The sequence below is a fragment of the Lactuca serriola genome, chromosome 7 (assembly GCF_051521515.1).
Source record: "Lactuca serriola cultivar US96UC23 chromosome 7, Lser_US96UC23_V15, whole genome shotgun sequence".
Taxonomy (NCBI): Eukaryota; Viridiplantae; Streptophyta; class Magnoliopsida; order Asterales; family Asteraceae; genus Lactuca; species Lactuca serriola.
In genome coordinates, this window is record NC_136414.1 from 50187001 (window position 1) to 50204744 (window position 17744).

At 40.5% G+C, this 17744-nt stretch overlaps 1 protein-coding gene across 1 annotated transcript in view; it reads left to right on the forward strand.

Moving 5' to 3' along the window:
* The first annotated feature begins 3794 nt into the window (after window positions 1–3794).
* LOC145063956 (DNA-directed RNA polymerase III subunit 2-like) overlaps window positions 3795–17744 on the forward strand; it is a 35028-nt gene continuing 21078 nt past the window's right edge. The window contains exons 1-2 of the mRNA XM_079011506.1: window positions 3795–4087; window positions 4150–4314. Of these exons, the coding sequence (XP_078867632.1) occupies window positions 3795–4087; window positions 4150–4314 (458 nt within the window). The remainder of the gene's footprint in view (window positions 4088–4149; window positions 4315–17744) is intronic.

Consider the following 17744-nt stretch of genomic DNA (forward strand, 5'->3'; position numbering starts at 1 on the left):
ACTCACATGTTTAGTCGTCAATTTTTTTTTTGTTATAGGGGTGGTCCATATGGTTTCAATTTCTTGGATGACGAGGGTTGTGCCAATACATGGGGCATCTTGGAAGATGGTCCAAAGTCTCCAAATTTTAAGGCTCTATTTTTATACATTTTATTATGTCAATATAGAAAAAAAGTTTGATATGTCATGTATAACCGTTGAGCGGAAAATAAAAGGAAATTGAGTCAAAACAAACTCAACAGAGAAGACTACAGAATGTGCGATTCTTTTAGAATAGTTATCACATTAGGCCTCTCGCCACCGCAATCAAATGAATCTATGAATCATATCTAATTTCATCAACGGTAACAAAAAAATCAATTCATAACAAACTAATTCTGGTTTTTTTATGCAATCTTCTGATTTCCAATTTCAATTTTTGTTTTCTGATTACTAATTTCAATATTTTTTAACACATTGATTCTGATAATTTGATTCCACGCATCCTTGACAAAAATCTATCGTGTATTCGTAGATGATGTAGTTTGGATGATACGGGTATTTGCTTTGTGTTTTGGAGCCCAAGGGTATCGGTAAAGGTGTTGGTTTGGGCCTTTTATGAATTTTGGATTTAATTTTAGTTGTTTTTCAGACTAAATAAAGTTTATAGAAGTGTAGGGTTTCTCGTTACCTTTATGTGGATATAAAGAACGTCGAAACGGATAAGGGATGCAAAAGTTATGATCATTTGAAGTTAGAAGGGTTTGGACCAAGCCGCGTACGCATGACGTACAAGGGAGGTACGCATGGCGTGCACGGGAATTTGGATGTGGATGCATTTGGGAACGCCCTGCGTTCCCCAAGGGAACCCGCTGCGTTCGTTAGGCCAGATTAAAACTCTAATTTAGGGTCTTGGACCCTATTTAAATACCTTAACTCGCCTCCAACCCTCATTTCCTTCCGCCTCCATCCTCTCTAACCTTAATAACGAAACCTTAGACTCCATTTGAGTGATTCTTGAGCTTCAAAGTTATTTATGAGTAGTTTGGTGCTTGAGGATGAAGAAGGTACTTCTTGAAGAGTAATTGCTTTACTTGAAGCTTTTGGATCCAGGATTTGTGCACGTAGATCTATCTTCTGAAGGTATAAAGTCTCAACCTTGATAAATCTTTCATGTAGATCTAGCTAAGTGATATTTTGTTATGAATTTGGTCCCTTTGAGATGGTTCTTGTGAGTAGAAGTTATTCCATAACCTTTGAGCTTCATATTTGGTCCTTGTTGAGGTTATGAAGTCATAAAGTTTGGATCTTGATAGGTAAAAACCTTCCATGAATGATTTGGTAGTCATTTGATGAAGTTTGGGGACTTAGGGATTTGATTTGGGTCCCATTGGGTTATGCTAAGTCATACACTTGGAAACTTTATGACTTAAGAAGTCCCTTGAAATCAGATCTGGAAGTTTGGATTGAAGTCTTAAGGTATTAAGAAGTTTTAAGACATTTTAAAGTGATTTTGACCTTTGGAGTTCATCCTTGGTGTTGGGCTTCATTAAGCCATGCAAAGGATTAAAGCCTTCGACTTTATGGATTAAGTCACTAATGTGAAGTTATTTTAAGGATTTGGATGTTGGACTTAAGGTATTAAGACGTTTGGTGTGATTTTTGGTCAATGGTCGGGAACGTCGTGCGTTCATATCGGGAGTGCGACAAGCTCAGGCAAGGGGTCCCGATCCGTGGTCTGGCAACGAACGCCCTACACTCCACCAAGGAACGCAACACGTCCGGTTCGTCAATGAGCTTATTGGGCTTTTGGTCATAGGCTTGTTTTGGGTTTGTTTCACTTTGGACTTGTTGTTAGGGCCTTTGGGCCATATGAGATTTATTATTGAATAAGGAATTATTGGGCTTTAGGATAAGGCCCATGTGGGTTGGGCCCAATTTGGAAAATTGGGCCATTAGTGGGCTTATGGATCTTATAGTTTTGGGCCTTTTGATTTTAGGCCTGGGCCTAAGTTTTGGTTCATGTTGGGTCAGGGGTAAAATGGTCATTTTACCCTAAGTATGGATTATGGATCATAGTTTGGAACCCAATTGCTAATTGGGTGTTATTTTGGTATTGATAGCTCGGGAGGTCGTTAGAGCAACAACTAGGGATTTCTTTTAGTGAGCCTCTACATTCAAGGTGAGTATCCCTACTGTTCTATGGGTCGAAGGCACCAATGACGACCCATCTGGTTTATGTATTGTATGAAGACCCGGGGGTAACCCATGACATTTTGTATGAAAGACCGAGAGGTGGCTCCTGACAAACTGTATGTAAGACCAAGGTTACTCTGGAAGATAATTATTTAAGTAGTTGTAGATTGTATGCTAGGTGTCTTTGTGATGCTTGAATGGAAGACCAGGAGGTGGCTCTTGGCACTTGTCTGTAAGACCAAAGGTTTTGGTCCCCGACCTAGCAAGAAGACCACGATGCGACAAGACTATGGTTGGCACATAACACTTTTATTGATTGATTGGTTATGTATAATATATATGGATCATTTGATATGTTTGGTATGTGGTATTTGGGGAACTTACTAAGCTTTGTGCTTACAGTTTGTGGTTTATGGTTTCAGGTACTTCCGGTTCAAAAGGGAGGGGTCCGACTTGATCGCAGCGCATACACCCGTGTTTTCTGCAATACGTGATCTTTGGGAATGAACCCTGATAATTGTTTTATTTTGAAATGCTTTTAAATGTTTGGATAAAGTTATAATAGTGTTTTGATTATAATAAAAATGAACTTTTTACCTTTGTTTTTTTCGGGATGTTACAAGTTGGTATCAAAGTCTTGGTTTGAGGGATTTGGGCATACTCTCGGGTGTACCTGAACTTAAACTGAGGGTTTGGTGAAATTTTTTATAAAATATACATATAAGTAAAAAGAATTTTCTAAACAAAGAATAGGGTGTGATGCGTGCAATCGGCCGAGCTCAAGTAAGTGGTTCCCAAAATACCAATACATATTATTATGATATATTATATGATTATGAGAACTGCATGGTAGAATATGGCTATGGATCCGCTTAGTATTATATGATAGGAGAGATGCCTTTATATGCCTGATTATATGAGCTTTTAGAATTGCATGCTAATATGGATTCCAGATTAGTGGATTGAATGGCTTGATTAGTGTATGTTGGTTAGATTTTTTGTTTCCTGAATGCTACTTGCTTTGTGCTTTGTGTGACTCTTAGTGATGTAGACCAACTACTGAGTGTATATGTTAAGTCACATGTTGGGCATGTTGAATAATATCAAAGTGATGGACTTGGTCCTATTGCGCAACTCTCGTTTGAGTCCATCCGTTCTATGAACGAGCCTTTTACTCGAAGGATTATCTGATCTCTGTTGCATGTGATTATATTCGTGAGGTAGCTAGTTGACATTAATGGGAATCCTTCAGCAGCTGAAGGCAGGGTAAGTTCGAGAACCTAGGAGAGCCTAGGATATGCTTCAGCGGGTTTAGTAGTGTGGGTTAGTGGGTTTGATGTATTAGTTTGAGGAGGTGACTTAGAGGATTCAAGATGATTGCTGAGAAAAGTATGGATAGGTATGGAATGTAGTATTGGGCCCGTACTACTAAGAGCACATGATCCATACTCGAATCGGTGGGAGTCTTGGAGAATCTAAGAAGCTTACGAAAATGATGATTCTTGGGTATGTTTTGATCATTGACATATTTCAGTTTGGTAATGAACACTTAGGGAGGTGGTTTTGGTTCTGGTTCGGATTCCAGCTCAGGTGCAGGTGTTGAGCTGATTAGCAAGTAGATGCGGGACTTCATCTCCTCGTATATTTCTTGTAGTATTTCGAAGATCTTGGATGAGCACTTGGGCGCGTTCCGTACGGAGGTTATGGCTATCATTGGAGCTCGCACTCTTTCTTTCCAGGAGTTCCGTGCTTGTGGAGCTCCTGCGTTCCATGGGGAAAGGGACCCCATTGTCAGTAGGAGGTGGTTAGCGGATATGGCTAACGCATTCAGGACGATTTTCTGCCCCGAGGAGGTGAAGGTCAAATATATTTCCTGCCTATTGAAGGACAGGGTCGCGATTGGTGGGAAGAGGTCGGTAGTGAGTTGGGTGATGATGTTGTTGATGTTATGTCATGGGATGACTTCTCGACCAGGTTCCGAACTGAGTTTGCTCCGGCGATTGAGGTGCAACAATTGGCGCTAAAGTTTCTGGATCTCTTCCAGGCTACTGAGACTGTGGCAGAGATCATTGCCAAGTTCCTGGAGAGGGCTTTATTGGTCCCGCAATATGCAGTAGATGAGGAAATAAAGAATGTGAGGTATCATGATATGCTGTGGGATGACATCAGGGAGTTTGTGAGTATTTCAGGGTGCGAGACCCTGAATGATATGGTTTCTAGAGCCCGGGAGCGGGAGATCGATTTGGAGCACCCCAGGAAGAAGGGATCAGATCAGGTGCATACAGTGGAGGGTCCCGGGAAGAGACCCAAGACTTATGTTCAACGTTTGAGAGGCCAGCAGGGTCGGGGTCAGTACATTACGTGTAGGAAACTGCACAATGGAGTTTGTTGTTCTAGGGGTTTGGGCTGCTACAAGTGTGGCAGGGTTGGTCATGTCAGCAGGGATTGTCCTCGGGGGGCAAGCCCGTTGTGTTTTCACTGCGATCAGGTGGGCCACAAGAAGTTCGACTGTCCGATGATGAAGGGAGGAGCAGTGAGTACGCTTGCTCCGGCTACTTTGAGGATCACCGATGGTCGAGAGGGTAGGACAGGAGCCCCGACGGAGAGGAGTCGGGCTTTGCAGGGTCAGGCAGGGGAGGTCAGGACTCCAACAGACGATGTTGCGGGTATGTATCTTTTGTTTTCTTCTCGGTTTTATATGTATTTTTTGTTTGGAATCTTGCATCGGTTTGGGTAAGTGTGTATTGGGTTTATTTCTCTGCTTATGTTTGGGTTATATCTTCAAGAAATGTTATATGCCATTTTCATGCCACGAATCATTAGTGGTTTAGTGAAGGGTTGTTTCTCATATAGTGGGTATGGAGTGTTCAGTGTTATCTTGGTTGTAGTCGAGATTGGTTAAGGGGAATTTTGTGGAAGATTTATGGTCAGGATTCAGCGGGTTAGTGGTCCAGTATCACCAAGATTGAGTGGTTTTAGAAATTTTTGTTGGATAAGGTGTCTAAGTCCATAACTATTTCGGGTGTGTACTTGACCCGACCCGGCATGGTCCATTTGGGTTGCATGGCACCATGCAATTGGATAGACTAAATGAGAGAAATAACACTTGGAGATTATTAATATATTATAAGTTCTAATATATTAATTATATTATTTGATTAGTTTGATCAAAGAATTAATTTGGAATTAATTATGTGATCAAAGGATAACTAATTAAATATATGGGTTGATTATGTAAATCATTCATATCTTGTATAGTGGGCTAAGAAGCTCCATGGATTATCAAGTTGGGTTCTACCCATAGGATGCTCCATGGATGCTCCATGGGAGTTACAAACCCATGGGTCATGGAAATGAAGAGTCATGACACATTAGGGTTTACATGGTGTAACCCTAGATGTGCCAACACTATATAAGAGCCCCATTCTCCACCAAAATCGGCTAGACATAAGAAACTAGAGGGCTTGGCCGATTTTAAGAAGTGTGTATTATCTCAAAGGTCTTTCCAAGAGCATTTGGTGTTGTGTGAAGCATTTGAGGCATCACACTTGGGGTGCTAGGCTCACAAGGTTTCAAGGAACATAAGCAACAACAAGGTAAGTTATTCTATCTTTCATTCAAGTTAAAATTGTTCCCCATGTATGCTAGATAGGAATATAACATTGGAAATTCAACTTTGCATGATAATTAGACAAACATAGATCCAAGGTTATTAGGGTTGCATGTACACTTAGGAAGTGTTAGAATGCTCAAAACCCATCAGTGGTATCAGAGCCTAGGCTTGTTTGTTTGTTATTTATGCTTAAAAGTTGAAGAAAGTCGAAAAACTTGCTGTCTGACTGCTGGACTCGGCGAGTCCAATGGGGGACTCGTCGAGTTCACTTGTATCTTCAACCTACTCGGCGAGTAGGTTCATGCACTCGGCGAGTAGGGTCGACAGAGTGCAGATTTTCGACTTGAGTTGCTGGAAATGGATTAGAAACATTACCCTAAACTGTTTTGGTACTTGAAAACTTGTTTTAGATGGTGTAATGTCTTGCTAATTCATTTACAACAACTAGTTATCAAAATTACAAAGTTTTAAGTGTAGTTTTGATTCATGAAAGTGCTTATGTTCATGTTCTTGATCTTATGATGTTTAGATGATCATAAGAATTATTTGTAACCTATGTGGTAGTTTAATTCTTGATCATAATGTGTTTTAATGGAGTCCATAACTTGTCCTCAAGTTATGGAAAACCAAAAGTCACTTGAGTTAAAAACCATTAAAAGAACACAAGAGTTAGAAAAATGAAGAGTCTCCATTTTATTACTCTATTAAACTCATAAGTTACAAGAAATGAAAAGTTTTGAAAGTTTACAAAACTTGCCCTCAAGTTTTGGAACAAGTAAAGTCAAGTTAAACTTTAGTTCCAACCCTTAGAATTTTAAAAGTTAAAATTCAACCCTTATACTTATATTATTATGATTTAATAATATATATATATATATATATATATATATATATATATATATATATATATGTATAAGAACAAAGTCGTCTTACCGCTAGTACGCCTCATTCACGAACCGGTCTATAAGGTGGGTATAAGGTTGTTGCCTATAAAATGGCAACTTAATGGGTGTCCACTCTCACCCACCGCTTGCTTGATCGGTGGAGGGTCGTTAGCCGAACGGGTAAGACAAGGACTTATAAATTCTCATTAAAAGTATGATGAATATTATAAAGTAACTAAATGTTTTATTAAATTCCCAATCTTAGTTACTTTAGGAAAAATGTGAATAAGGTGCTAATCCATGAAATTACACTTTACACTTTGCTTAAGTCGTTGGTGGAGCGTGTGTGGTTAACCGGCACACTAACTTGGACTTAACAAGGTAGGTAAAGGGTGACTTAAGGTTTATTATAGTATCGATGGAGCGTGTGTGGTTTACCGGCACATCGATTGAGTGATAAATTTTAAGGGTACCAAGTGATTTGCATGGTTACTTCACACCTCGTTTTGTGATCCTCGGTATCCCAGTCACAAAACTTGGAGGGCACACTCGAGATTGAAACATGCCTTTGAAAAGTTCATTGAATCTCAAAGAATCTAGGAATTTCTAAGAACCAATCAAAAAAACCTAATATTTAATATTTCGTTTTTCGTGGTGGAAATTGGTAAATCGTCATTCACCTACCTTTCAAATGTGTTATAGCTTGGATTACGGCATACCTCTTCCAAGTTATAATATATTGTGATTGGATCCTAGCCTTAATATTACATTTGGGTGTTTTATTAAGGACTCTCCTAATATCTAAACTAATCTTGTCCTCTTCTTTCAGATGTCTTCAAACAATGCTGGCTCTAATCCTAATGGCTCCTTTACCCTTATGAACTTGTGTGGGAAAGTCACCTTTGATGGATCCAACTTCAATGAGTGGATCAGAAACATCAGGATGATTACCCGCTACGAGGACAAAGAATATCTCCTTGACAAGGAGCTTAAGGAGATTGATGAGTCCACTGCAACTCCTCAGGAGATCGCTGAATTTCGGGCACATGAAAGGGATGCTACGAAAGTGGCTTGCATCATGACGGCCACGATGACAGCGGAACTCCAAAAGTCTTATGAGGATTTCTACCCTTATGACATGCACCAAGATTTGATGGAAAGATACCATCAAAGTGCAAGACAAGAGAGGTATGAAATCATCTGCTCCATGATAACAACCATGATGAAGGACGGGGAATCTGTCACGAGCCACATGTAGAAAATGCAGAGGTATGTGGATCGTTTGCTGAAGCTTAATGTGAACTTCCCTGAGGATCTTGCAATAGATATCATTTTGCACTCCTTACCATCGTGCTATGATCAATTCCGCATGACATATCACATGAATAAGGAAGAGGTCACACTCAGCAAACTTCAGGGACTTCTCAAGACCGCAGAAACAGGTCTTAAGGGGAAGTCGGTTGTTATCACTCCTACTCCAAACTCTACTCCGGTTTTGGCAATCGGGAAAAGTCGAGGGAAGAAGAGAAAGAGCTCTTCTAAGGGTACCAAGGCTCGGACCCTTGATGGCTCTTCTTCAAGTGGAACCAAGAAAGGTTTCATCACTCCTTCTTCTGACCCAAAAGAGGCTTAATGCTTCTATTGCCATGAAAAATCTCATTGGAAGCGGAACTGCCCAAAATACCAGCAAGATGTGAAGGATGGTAAAGTTAAACCCAACCATGCAGGTATTTACACTATCATTTCTAATAACTCACCCCATTCTAAATCTTGGGTCCTTGATACCGGTTGTGGTATTCATATTTGTTGTGACTTGCAGGGACTAAGAAGAAGTGAGAATGTGGAGCAAGGAAGAATAAACTTGATCATGGGGAATAGGAAAGCTTTACCTGTTACCAAGATTGGAGTTTATACTTTATCGCTAAGTAGTGGGTTTAATTTAGATTTGAATAAATGTTGTTACTCGCCAGGAATGGCAAGAAATATTATTTCCTTTCATGCTTTGTACAAACAAGGGTTTACCTTTTCATTTAATAATGAATTTGGTTCTATTGATGCTTTCATTAATAATGTTCTTTATTTTAAAGCATTACCTTGTGATGGTGTGTATGAAGTTGTATCTGTTGTAGATAACTTAGGAAATAATGTTTTGTGTATTGATTCTATTAATAATAATAACTTGGATAAAGCATCATTATGGCATTGTCGTCTTGGACATATAAGCAAGAAACGCATAGGCCAACTCCAAAAGGATGGAGTCTTGGAGTCATTTGACCTAAAGTCAGATGAGAGTTGCGAATCATGCTTACTTGGAAAAATGACAAAGTCACCCTTCACAGGTTCGTGTGAGAGGGGTGAAGGTTTGTTGGACCTTATACACACGGATGTGTGTGGACCATTCAAACATGCCACAAGGGATGATAATCGTTATTATTTGACTTTTACCGATGATTATAGTAGATATGGATATGTCTACTTGATCAAGCATAAGTCAGAGACTTTCGAAAGGTTTAAGGAATTTAAACAGGAAGTCGAGAATCAATTGGGCAGGAACATTAAGATGCTTCGATCCGATCGTGGTGGTAAGTATCTTAGTTCAGAGTTCCTTGACTATCTAAGGGAATGTGGGATAGTCTCACAATTGACACCTCCTAGGACACCACAGTTGAATGGTGTGGCTGAGAGGCGTAATCGAACCCTGTTAGATATGGTTCGTTCCATGATGAGTCGAGCTTCGCTACCAATCTCATTCTGGGGGTATGCCTTAGAGACTGCCGCCCATATCCTTAATCTAGTCCCTACAAAGAAAGTTGCCAAAACTCCTCACGAGATGTGGACTGGTAAAGTACCCAAACTAGACCACATCAAGATTTGGGGTTGTGAGGCTTTCGTGAGACGCGAAACTCATGATAAGCTCGAACCCCGAAGCGAGAGGTGTATTTTCATCGGCTACCCACATCAGTCCTTTGGTTACCTCTTCTACAGACCTAGTGAAAATGTGGTCTTTGTAGCTAGGAGGGCTTTCTTTAGAGAAAGAGAGTTCATAAGCCAAGGAAACAGTGGGAGGCAAGTTGATCTTGAAGAAATTCAAGAGTCAAGCGGTGAAGTAACTTCAAACCCTAGCACTCAACTTGAGGAGGAAACTCCTGTTGAGCCAATTGACAAGTCTGTACCTCTGAGGCGTTCCACAAGGGTTAGGAATGCTCCTGAGCATTACTATGGATTTCATATTACTGCAGAAGGAGATACACTTATCAGTGATGAGACACTGATAGGTTTGGATGAACCTAACAGTTACGCGGAAGCCATGGCAGGCCCTGAGTCAGCCAAGTGGAAGGAGGCAATGGACAGTGAAATACAGTCCATGTATGACAATCAAGTTTGGAACTTGGTTGAGAATGTACCAGGTCGTAAGACAGTAGGGTGCAAATGGGTCTTCAAGAAGAAGACCGACATGGATGGTAATGTACACACATATAAGGCTAGACTGGTTGCAAAGGGTTTCTCTCAAATTCCTGGTGTGGACTATGATGAGACCTTTTCTCCAGTAGCCAAGATTAAGTCTATTCGGGTTCTGTTGGCCATAGCTGCATTTCATGACTATGAAATATGGCAAATGGATGTCAAAACCGCTTTCCTTAATGGAAAGTTGGCTGAAGATGTTTACATGAGTCAGCCAGAGGGTTTTGTCAGCAACGAGTACCCTAATAGAGTGTGTAAGCTTGAGAAATCCATTTATGGATTGAAGCAAGCACCTCGTAGATGGAATCTCTGCTTTGATGAAAAGGTCAAGGAATTTGGCTTTTCTAGGAGTGAAGATGAGTCTTGCGTGTATGTCAAGGCTAGTGGGAGTATAGTTAGCTTTTTGGTGTTGTATGTGGATGACATACTACTCATAGGAAATGACATCCCAACTCTGCAGGAAGTTAAGTCCTGGTTTGGGAAGTGTTTCTCTATGAAGGACCTAGGAGAAGCTACCTATATTCTAGGGATAAGGATCTTGAGAGATCGGAGTAAAAGACTAATTGGACTTAGTCAGAGTACCTACTTGGATAAGGTGCTGAAGAGATTCAGCATGCAGGATTCCAAGAAAGGAGAGTTACCCATCCAGAGTAACACCAGATTGAGTAAGACACAGAGCCCTAGTACTGAGGCTGAGATAGCAGAAATGAGTCGAACACCTTATGCTTCGGCTGTAGGATCGATCATGTATGCTATGACGTGTACTCAACCTGATGTAGCCTTTGCCCTGAGCATGGTTAGCAGGTATCAGGCGAACCCTGGCAAGGCACACTGGACTGCGGTAAAGAATATCCTCAAGTACCTACGAAGGACTAAGGACTGGGTTCTTACCCTCGGTGGGAGTGATGACTTGAGAGTTGTAAGGTATAGTGATGCTAGCTTCCAGACTGATAGGGATAATTTCCGCTCTCAGTCGGGCTGGGTCTTTACCCTAAATGGAGGAGCAATTTCTTGGAAGAGTTCCAAGCAAGAGACAGTGGCTGATTCAACTTGTGAATCAGAGTATATTGCAGCTAGCGAGGCGGCAAAGGAGGCGATTGTTGGATAAGGTGTCTAAGTCCATAACTATTTCGGGCTTGTACTTGACCCGACCCGGCATGGTCCATTTGGGTTGCATGGCACCATGCAATTGGATAGACTAAATGAGAGAAATAACACTTGGAGATTATTAATATATTATAAGTTCTAATATATTAATAATATTATTTAATTAGTTGATCAAAGAATTAATTTGGAATTAATTAAGTGATCAAAGGATAACTAATTAAATATATGGGTTGATTATGTAAATCATCCATATCTTGTATAGTGGGCTAAGAGGCTCCATGGATTATCAAGTTGGGTTCTACCCATAGGATGCTCCATGGATGCTCCATGGGAGTTACAAACCCATGGGTCATGGAAATGAAGAGTCATGACACATTAGAGTTTACATGGTGTAACCCTAGATGTGCCAACACTATATAAGAGTCCCATTCTCCACAAAATTGGCTACACAAGTGCGACACAAGTTGAACACTAAGAAACTAGAGGGCTTAGCCGATTTTGAGAAGTGTGTGTTATCTCAAGAGTCTTTCCAAGAGCATTTGGTGTTGTGTGAAGCATTTGAGGCATCACACTTGGGGTGCTAGGCTCACAAGGTTTCAAGGAACACAATCAACAACAAGGTAAGTTATTCTATCTATGATTGAAGTTAAAATTGTTCCCCATGTATGCTAGATAGGAATATAACCTTGGAATTCAACTTTGCATGATAATTAGACAAACATAGATCCAAGGTTATTAGGGTTGCATGTACACTTAGGAAGTGTTAGAATGCTCAAAACCCATCAGTGGTATCAGAGACTAGGCTTGTTGTGTTTGTTATTTGTGCTTAAAAGTTGAAGAAAGTCGAAAATCTTGCTGTCTGACTGATGGACTCGGCGAGTCCATGGGGAGGACTCGTCGAGTTCCTGTGTATCTTCAACCTACTCGGCGAGTATGTTTATGCACTCGGCGAGTAGGGTCGACAAAGTGCAGAATTTCGACTTGAGTTGCTGGAAATGGATTAGAATCATTACCCTAAAATGTTTTGGTACTTGAAAACTTATTTTAGAAGGTGTAATGTCTTTTCTAACTCATTTACAACAACAAGTTATCAAAATTACAAAGATTAAATGTGATTTTGATTCTTGAAAGTGTTCATATTCATATTCTTGTTCTTATGATGTTTAGATGATCATAGGAATTATTTGTAACCTATGTGGTAGATTAATTCATGATCATAATGTGTTTTAATGGAGTCCATAACTTGTCCTCAAGTTATGGAAAACCAAAAGTCTCTTGGATTAAAAACCATTAAAAGAACACAAGAGTTAGGAAAAATGAAAAGTCCTCATTTTATTACTCTATTAAACTCATAAGTTACAAGAAATGAAAAGTTTTGAAAGTTTACAAAACTTGCCCTCAAGTTTTGGAACAAGTAAAGTTAAGTTAAAACTTTAGTTCCAACCCCTAGAATTTTAAAAGTTAAAATTCAACCCTTATACTTATATTATTATGATTTAATAATTATATATATATGTATAAGAACAAAGTCGTCTTACCGCTAGTACGCCTCATTCACGAAGCCGGTCTATAAGGTGGGTATAAGGTTGTTGCCTATAAAATGGTGACTTAATGGGTGTCCACTCTCACCCACCGCTTGCTTGATCGGTGGAGGGTCGTTAGCCGAACGGGTAAGACAAGGACTTATTAATTCTCATTCAAAGTATGATGAATATTATAAAGTAACTAAATGTTTTATTAAATTCCCAATCTTAGTTACTTTAGGAAAAATGTGAATAAGGTGCTATTCCATGAAATTACACTTTACACTTTGATTAAGTCGTTGGTGGAGCGTGTGTGGTTAACCGGCACACTAACTTGGACTTAACAAGGTAGGTAAAGGGTGACTTAGGGTTTATTATAGTATCGATGGAGCGTGTGTGGTTAACCGGCACATCGATTGAGTGATAAACTTTAAGGGTACCAAGTGATTTGCATGGTTACTTCACACCTCATTTTGTGATCCTCGGTATCCCAGTCACAAAACTTGGAGGGCACACTCGAGATTGAAACATGCCTTTGAAAAGTTCATTGAATCTCAAAGAATCTAGGAATTTCTAAGAACCATTCAAAAACCTAATACTAAAATATTGCGGTTTTCGTGGTGGAAATTGGTGAATCGTCATTCACCTACCTTTCAAATATGATATAGCTTAGATTACGGCATACCTCTTCTAAGTTATATTATATTGTGATTGGATCCTAGCCTTAATACTACATTTGGGTGTTTTATTAAGGACTCTCTTATATCTAAACTAATCTTGTCCTCCTTCCTTCAGATGTCTACAATGCTTCTGGCTCTAATCCTAATGGCTCCTTTACCCTTATGAACTTGTGTGGGAAAGTCACCTTTGATGGATCCAACTTCAATGAGTGGATCAGAAACATCAGGATGATTACCCGCTACGAGGACAAAGAATATCTCCTTGACAAGGAGCTTAAGGAGATTGATGAGTCCACTGCAACTCCTCAGGAGATCGCTGAATTTCGGGCACATGAAAGGGATGCTACGAAAGTGGCTTGCATCATGACGGCCACGATGACAGCGGAACTCCAAAAGTCTTATGAGGATTTCTACCCTTATGACATGCACCAAGATTTGATGGAAAGATACCATCAAAGTGCAAGACAAGAGAGGTATGAAATCATCTGCTCCATGATAACAACCATGATGAAGGACGGGGAATCCGTCACGAGCCACATGTAGAAAATGCAAAGGTATGTGGATCGTTTGCTGAAGCTCAATGTGAACTTCCCGGAGGATCTTGCAATAGATATTATTTTGCATTCCTTACCATCGTGCTATGATCAATTCCGCATGACATATCACATGAACAAGGAAGAAGTCACCCTCAGCAAACTTCAGGGACTTCTCAAGACCGCAAAATTAGGTCTTAAGGGGAAGTCGGTTGCTATCACTCCTACTCAAAACTCTACTCCGGTTTTGGCAATTGGGAAGAATCGATGGAGGAAGAGAAAGAGATCTTCGAAGGGTACCAAGGCTCGGACCCTTGATGGCTCTTCTTCAAGTGGAACCAAGAAAGGTTTCATTACTCCTTCTTCTGACCCAAAAGAGGCTGAATGCTTCTATTGCCATGAAAAAGCTCATTGGAAGCGGAACTGCCCAAAATACCAGCAAGATGTGAAGGATGGGAAAGTTAAACCCAACCATGCAGGTATTTACACTATCATTTCTAATAACTCACCCCATTCTAATTCTTGGGTCCTTGATACCGGGTGTGGTATTCACATTTGTTGTGACTTGCAGGGACTAAGAAGAAGTGAGGATGTGGAGCAAGGAAGGATAAACTTGATCATGGGGAATAGGAAAGCTATACCTGTTACCAAGATTGGAGTTTATACTTTATCGCTAAGTAGTGGGTTTAGTTTAGATTTGAATAAGTGTTGTTATTCGCCAGGAATGGCAAGAAATATTATTTCCTTTCATGCTTTGTACAAACAAGGGTTTACCTTTTCATTTAATAATGAAGTTGGTTCTATTGATGCTTTCTTTAATAATATTCTTTATTTTAAAGCATTACCTTGTGATGGTGTGTATGAAGCTGTATATGTTGTAGATAACTTAGGAAATAATGTTTTGTGTATTGATTCTACTAATAATAACTTGGATAAAGCATCATTATGGCATTGTCGTCTTGGACATATAAGCAAGAAGCGCATAGGCCAACTCCAAAAGGATGGAGTCTTGGAGTCGTTTGACCTAAAGTCAGATGATAGTTGCGAATCATGCTTACTTGGAAAAATGACAAAGTCACTCTTTACAGGTTCGTGTGAGAGGGGTGAAGGTTTGTTGGACCTTATACACACGGATGTGTGTGGACCATTCAAACATGCCACAAGGGATGCTAATCGTTATTATTTGACTTTTACTGATGATATAGTAGATATGGATATGTCTACTTGATCAAACATAAGTCAGAGACTTTCGAGAGGTTTAAGGAATTTAAACAGGAAGTCGAGAATCAATTGGGCAGGAACATTAAGATGTTTCGATCCGATCGTGGTGGTGAGTATCTTAGTTCAGAGTTCCTCGACTATCTAAGGGAATGTGGGATAGTCTCACAATTGACACCTCCGAGGACACCACAGTTGAATGGTGTGGCTGAGAGGCGTAATCGAACCTTGTTAGATATGGTTCGTTCCATGATGAGTCGAGCTACGCTACCAATCTCATTCTGGGGGTATGCCTTGGAGACTGCCGCCCATATTCTTAATCTAGTCCCTACAAAGAAAGTTGCCAAAACTCCTCACGAGATGTGGACTGGTAAAGTACCTAAACTAGACCACATCAAGATTTGGGGTTGCGAGGCTTTCGTGAGACGCGAGACTCATGATAAGCTCGAACCTCGAAGCGAGAGGTGTATTTTCATCGGTTACCCACAGCGATCCTTTGGTTACCTCTTCTACAGACCTAGTGACAATGTGGTCTTTGTAGCAAGAAGAGGAGTCTTTCGAGAGAGAGAATTTATAAGCCAAGGAGACAGTGGGAGGCAAATTGATCTTGAAGAAATTCAAGAATCAAGCGGTGAAGGAACTTCAAACTCTAGCCCTCAACTTGAGGAGGAAACTCCTGTTGAGTCAATTGACAAATTTGTACCTCTGAGACGTTCCACGAGAGTTAGGAGTGCACCTGAACATTACTATGGATTCCATATTACTGCAGAAGGTGAGACACTTATTAGTGATGGGACACTAGTAAGTCAAGATGACCCTAACAGCTACGAGGAAGCCATGGCAGGCCCCGAGTCTGCTAAATGGAAAGAGGCTATGGATAGCGAGATACAATCCATGTATGACAATCAAGTTTGGAACTTGGTTGAAAATGTACCAGGTCGTAAGACAGTAGGGTGCAAATGGGTCTTCAAGAAGAAGACCGACATGGATGGTAAAGTACACACTTATAAGGCTAGACTGGTTGCAAAGGGCTTCTCTCAAATTCCTGGAGTGGATTATGATGAGACCTTTTCTCCGGTAGCCAAGATTAAGTCTATTCGGGTTCTGTTAGCCATAGCTGCATTTCATGACTATGAAATATGGCAGATGGATGTCAAAACCGCTTTCCTTAATGGAAAGTTGGCTGAAGATGTTTACATGAGTCAGCCAGAGGGTTTTGTCAGCAACGAGTACCCTAATAGAGTGTGTAAGCTTGAGAAATCCATTTATGGATTGAAGCAAGCACCTCGCAGATGGAATCTTTGCTTTGATGAAAAAGGTCAAGGAATTTGGCTTTTCTAGGAGTGAAGATGAATCTTGTGTGTATGTCAAGGCTAGTGGGAGTATAGTTAGCTTTTTGGTATTGTATGTGGATGACATACTACTCATAGGAAATGACATTCCAACCCTGCAGGAAGTAAAGTCCTGGCTTGGGAAGTGTTTCGCTATGAAGGACCTTGGTGAAGCTGCCTATATTCTAGGGATAAGAATCTTGAGAGATCGGAGTAAAAGACTAATTGGACTTAGTCAAAGTACCTACTTGGATAAGGTGCTGAAGAGATTCAGCATGCAGGATTCCAAGAAAGGAGAGTTACCCATCCAGAGTAACACCAGATTGAGTAAGACACAAAGCCCTAACACTGAGGCTGAGATAGCAGAAATGAGTCGAACACCTTACGCTTCGGCTGTAGGATCGATCATGTATGCTATGACGTGTACTCGACCCGATGTAGCTTTTGCCTTGAGCATGGTTAGCAGGTATCAGGCGAACCCTGGCAAGGCACACTGGACTGCGGTAAAGAATATCCTCAAGTACCTATGAAGGACTAAGGACTGGGTCCTTACCCTCGGTGGGAGTGATAACTTGAGAGTTGTTGGGTATAGTGATGCTAGCTTCCAGACTGATAGGGATAATTTCCGCTCTCAGTCGGGCTGGGTCTTTACCCTAAACGGAGGAGCAATTTCTTGGAAGAGTTCCAAGCAAGAGACAGTGGCAGATTCTACTTGTGAATCAGAGTATATTGCAGCTAGTGAAGCAGCAAAGGAGGCGATATGGCTGAAGAACTTCATTGGAGACCTTGGAGTTGTACCAGCTATTAAAGAGCCAATGGAAATTTTCTGTGATAGTGAAAGTGTTGTTGCCTTAGCCAAGGAACCAAGGGATCACGGGAGATCCAGACACATCGACAGAAAATACCATTTCATCAGACATCGGATCGAAGAAGGACTCCTCGTGGCAAAGAGGGTATCATCGGATGAGAACCCAGCAGATCCCCTCACGAAGGGACTGAGTAGGGTTAAGCATCTTCAGCATGCTCGGAGCATAGGGCTGAAGGATGATATAAGTTTTAGTAGTTAGATAACCCGGAAATTTGTAAAGTGTAATTGACATTTGATGATGAATAAAAGGTGTTTTATTTATGAGTAAAGTGTTGCTATCTCTTGTCAATCGTTTACTATATTTCTTTTGCATGTTTTGACTTCTAGAATAATTTTGTTTGGTATAACAT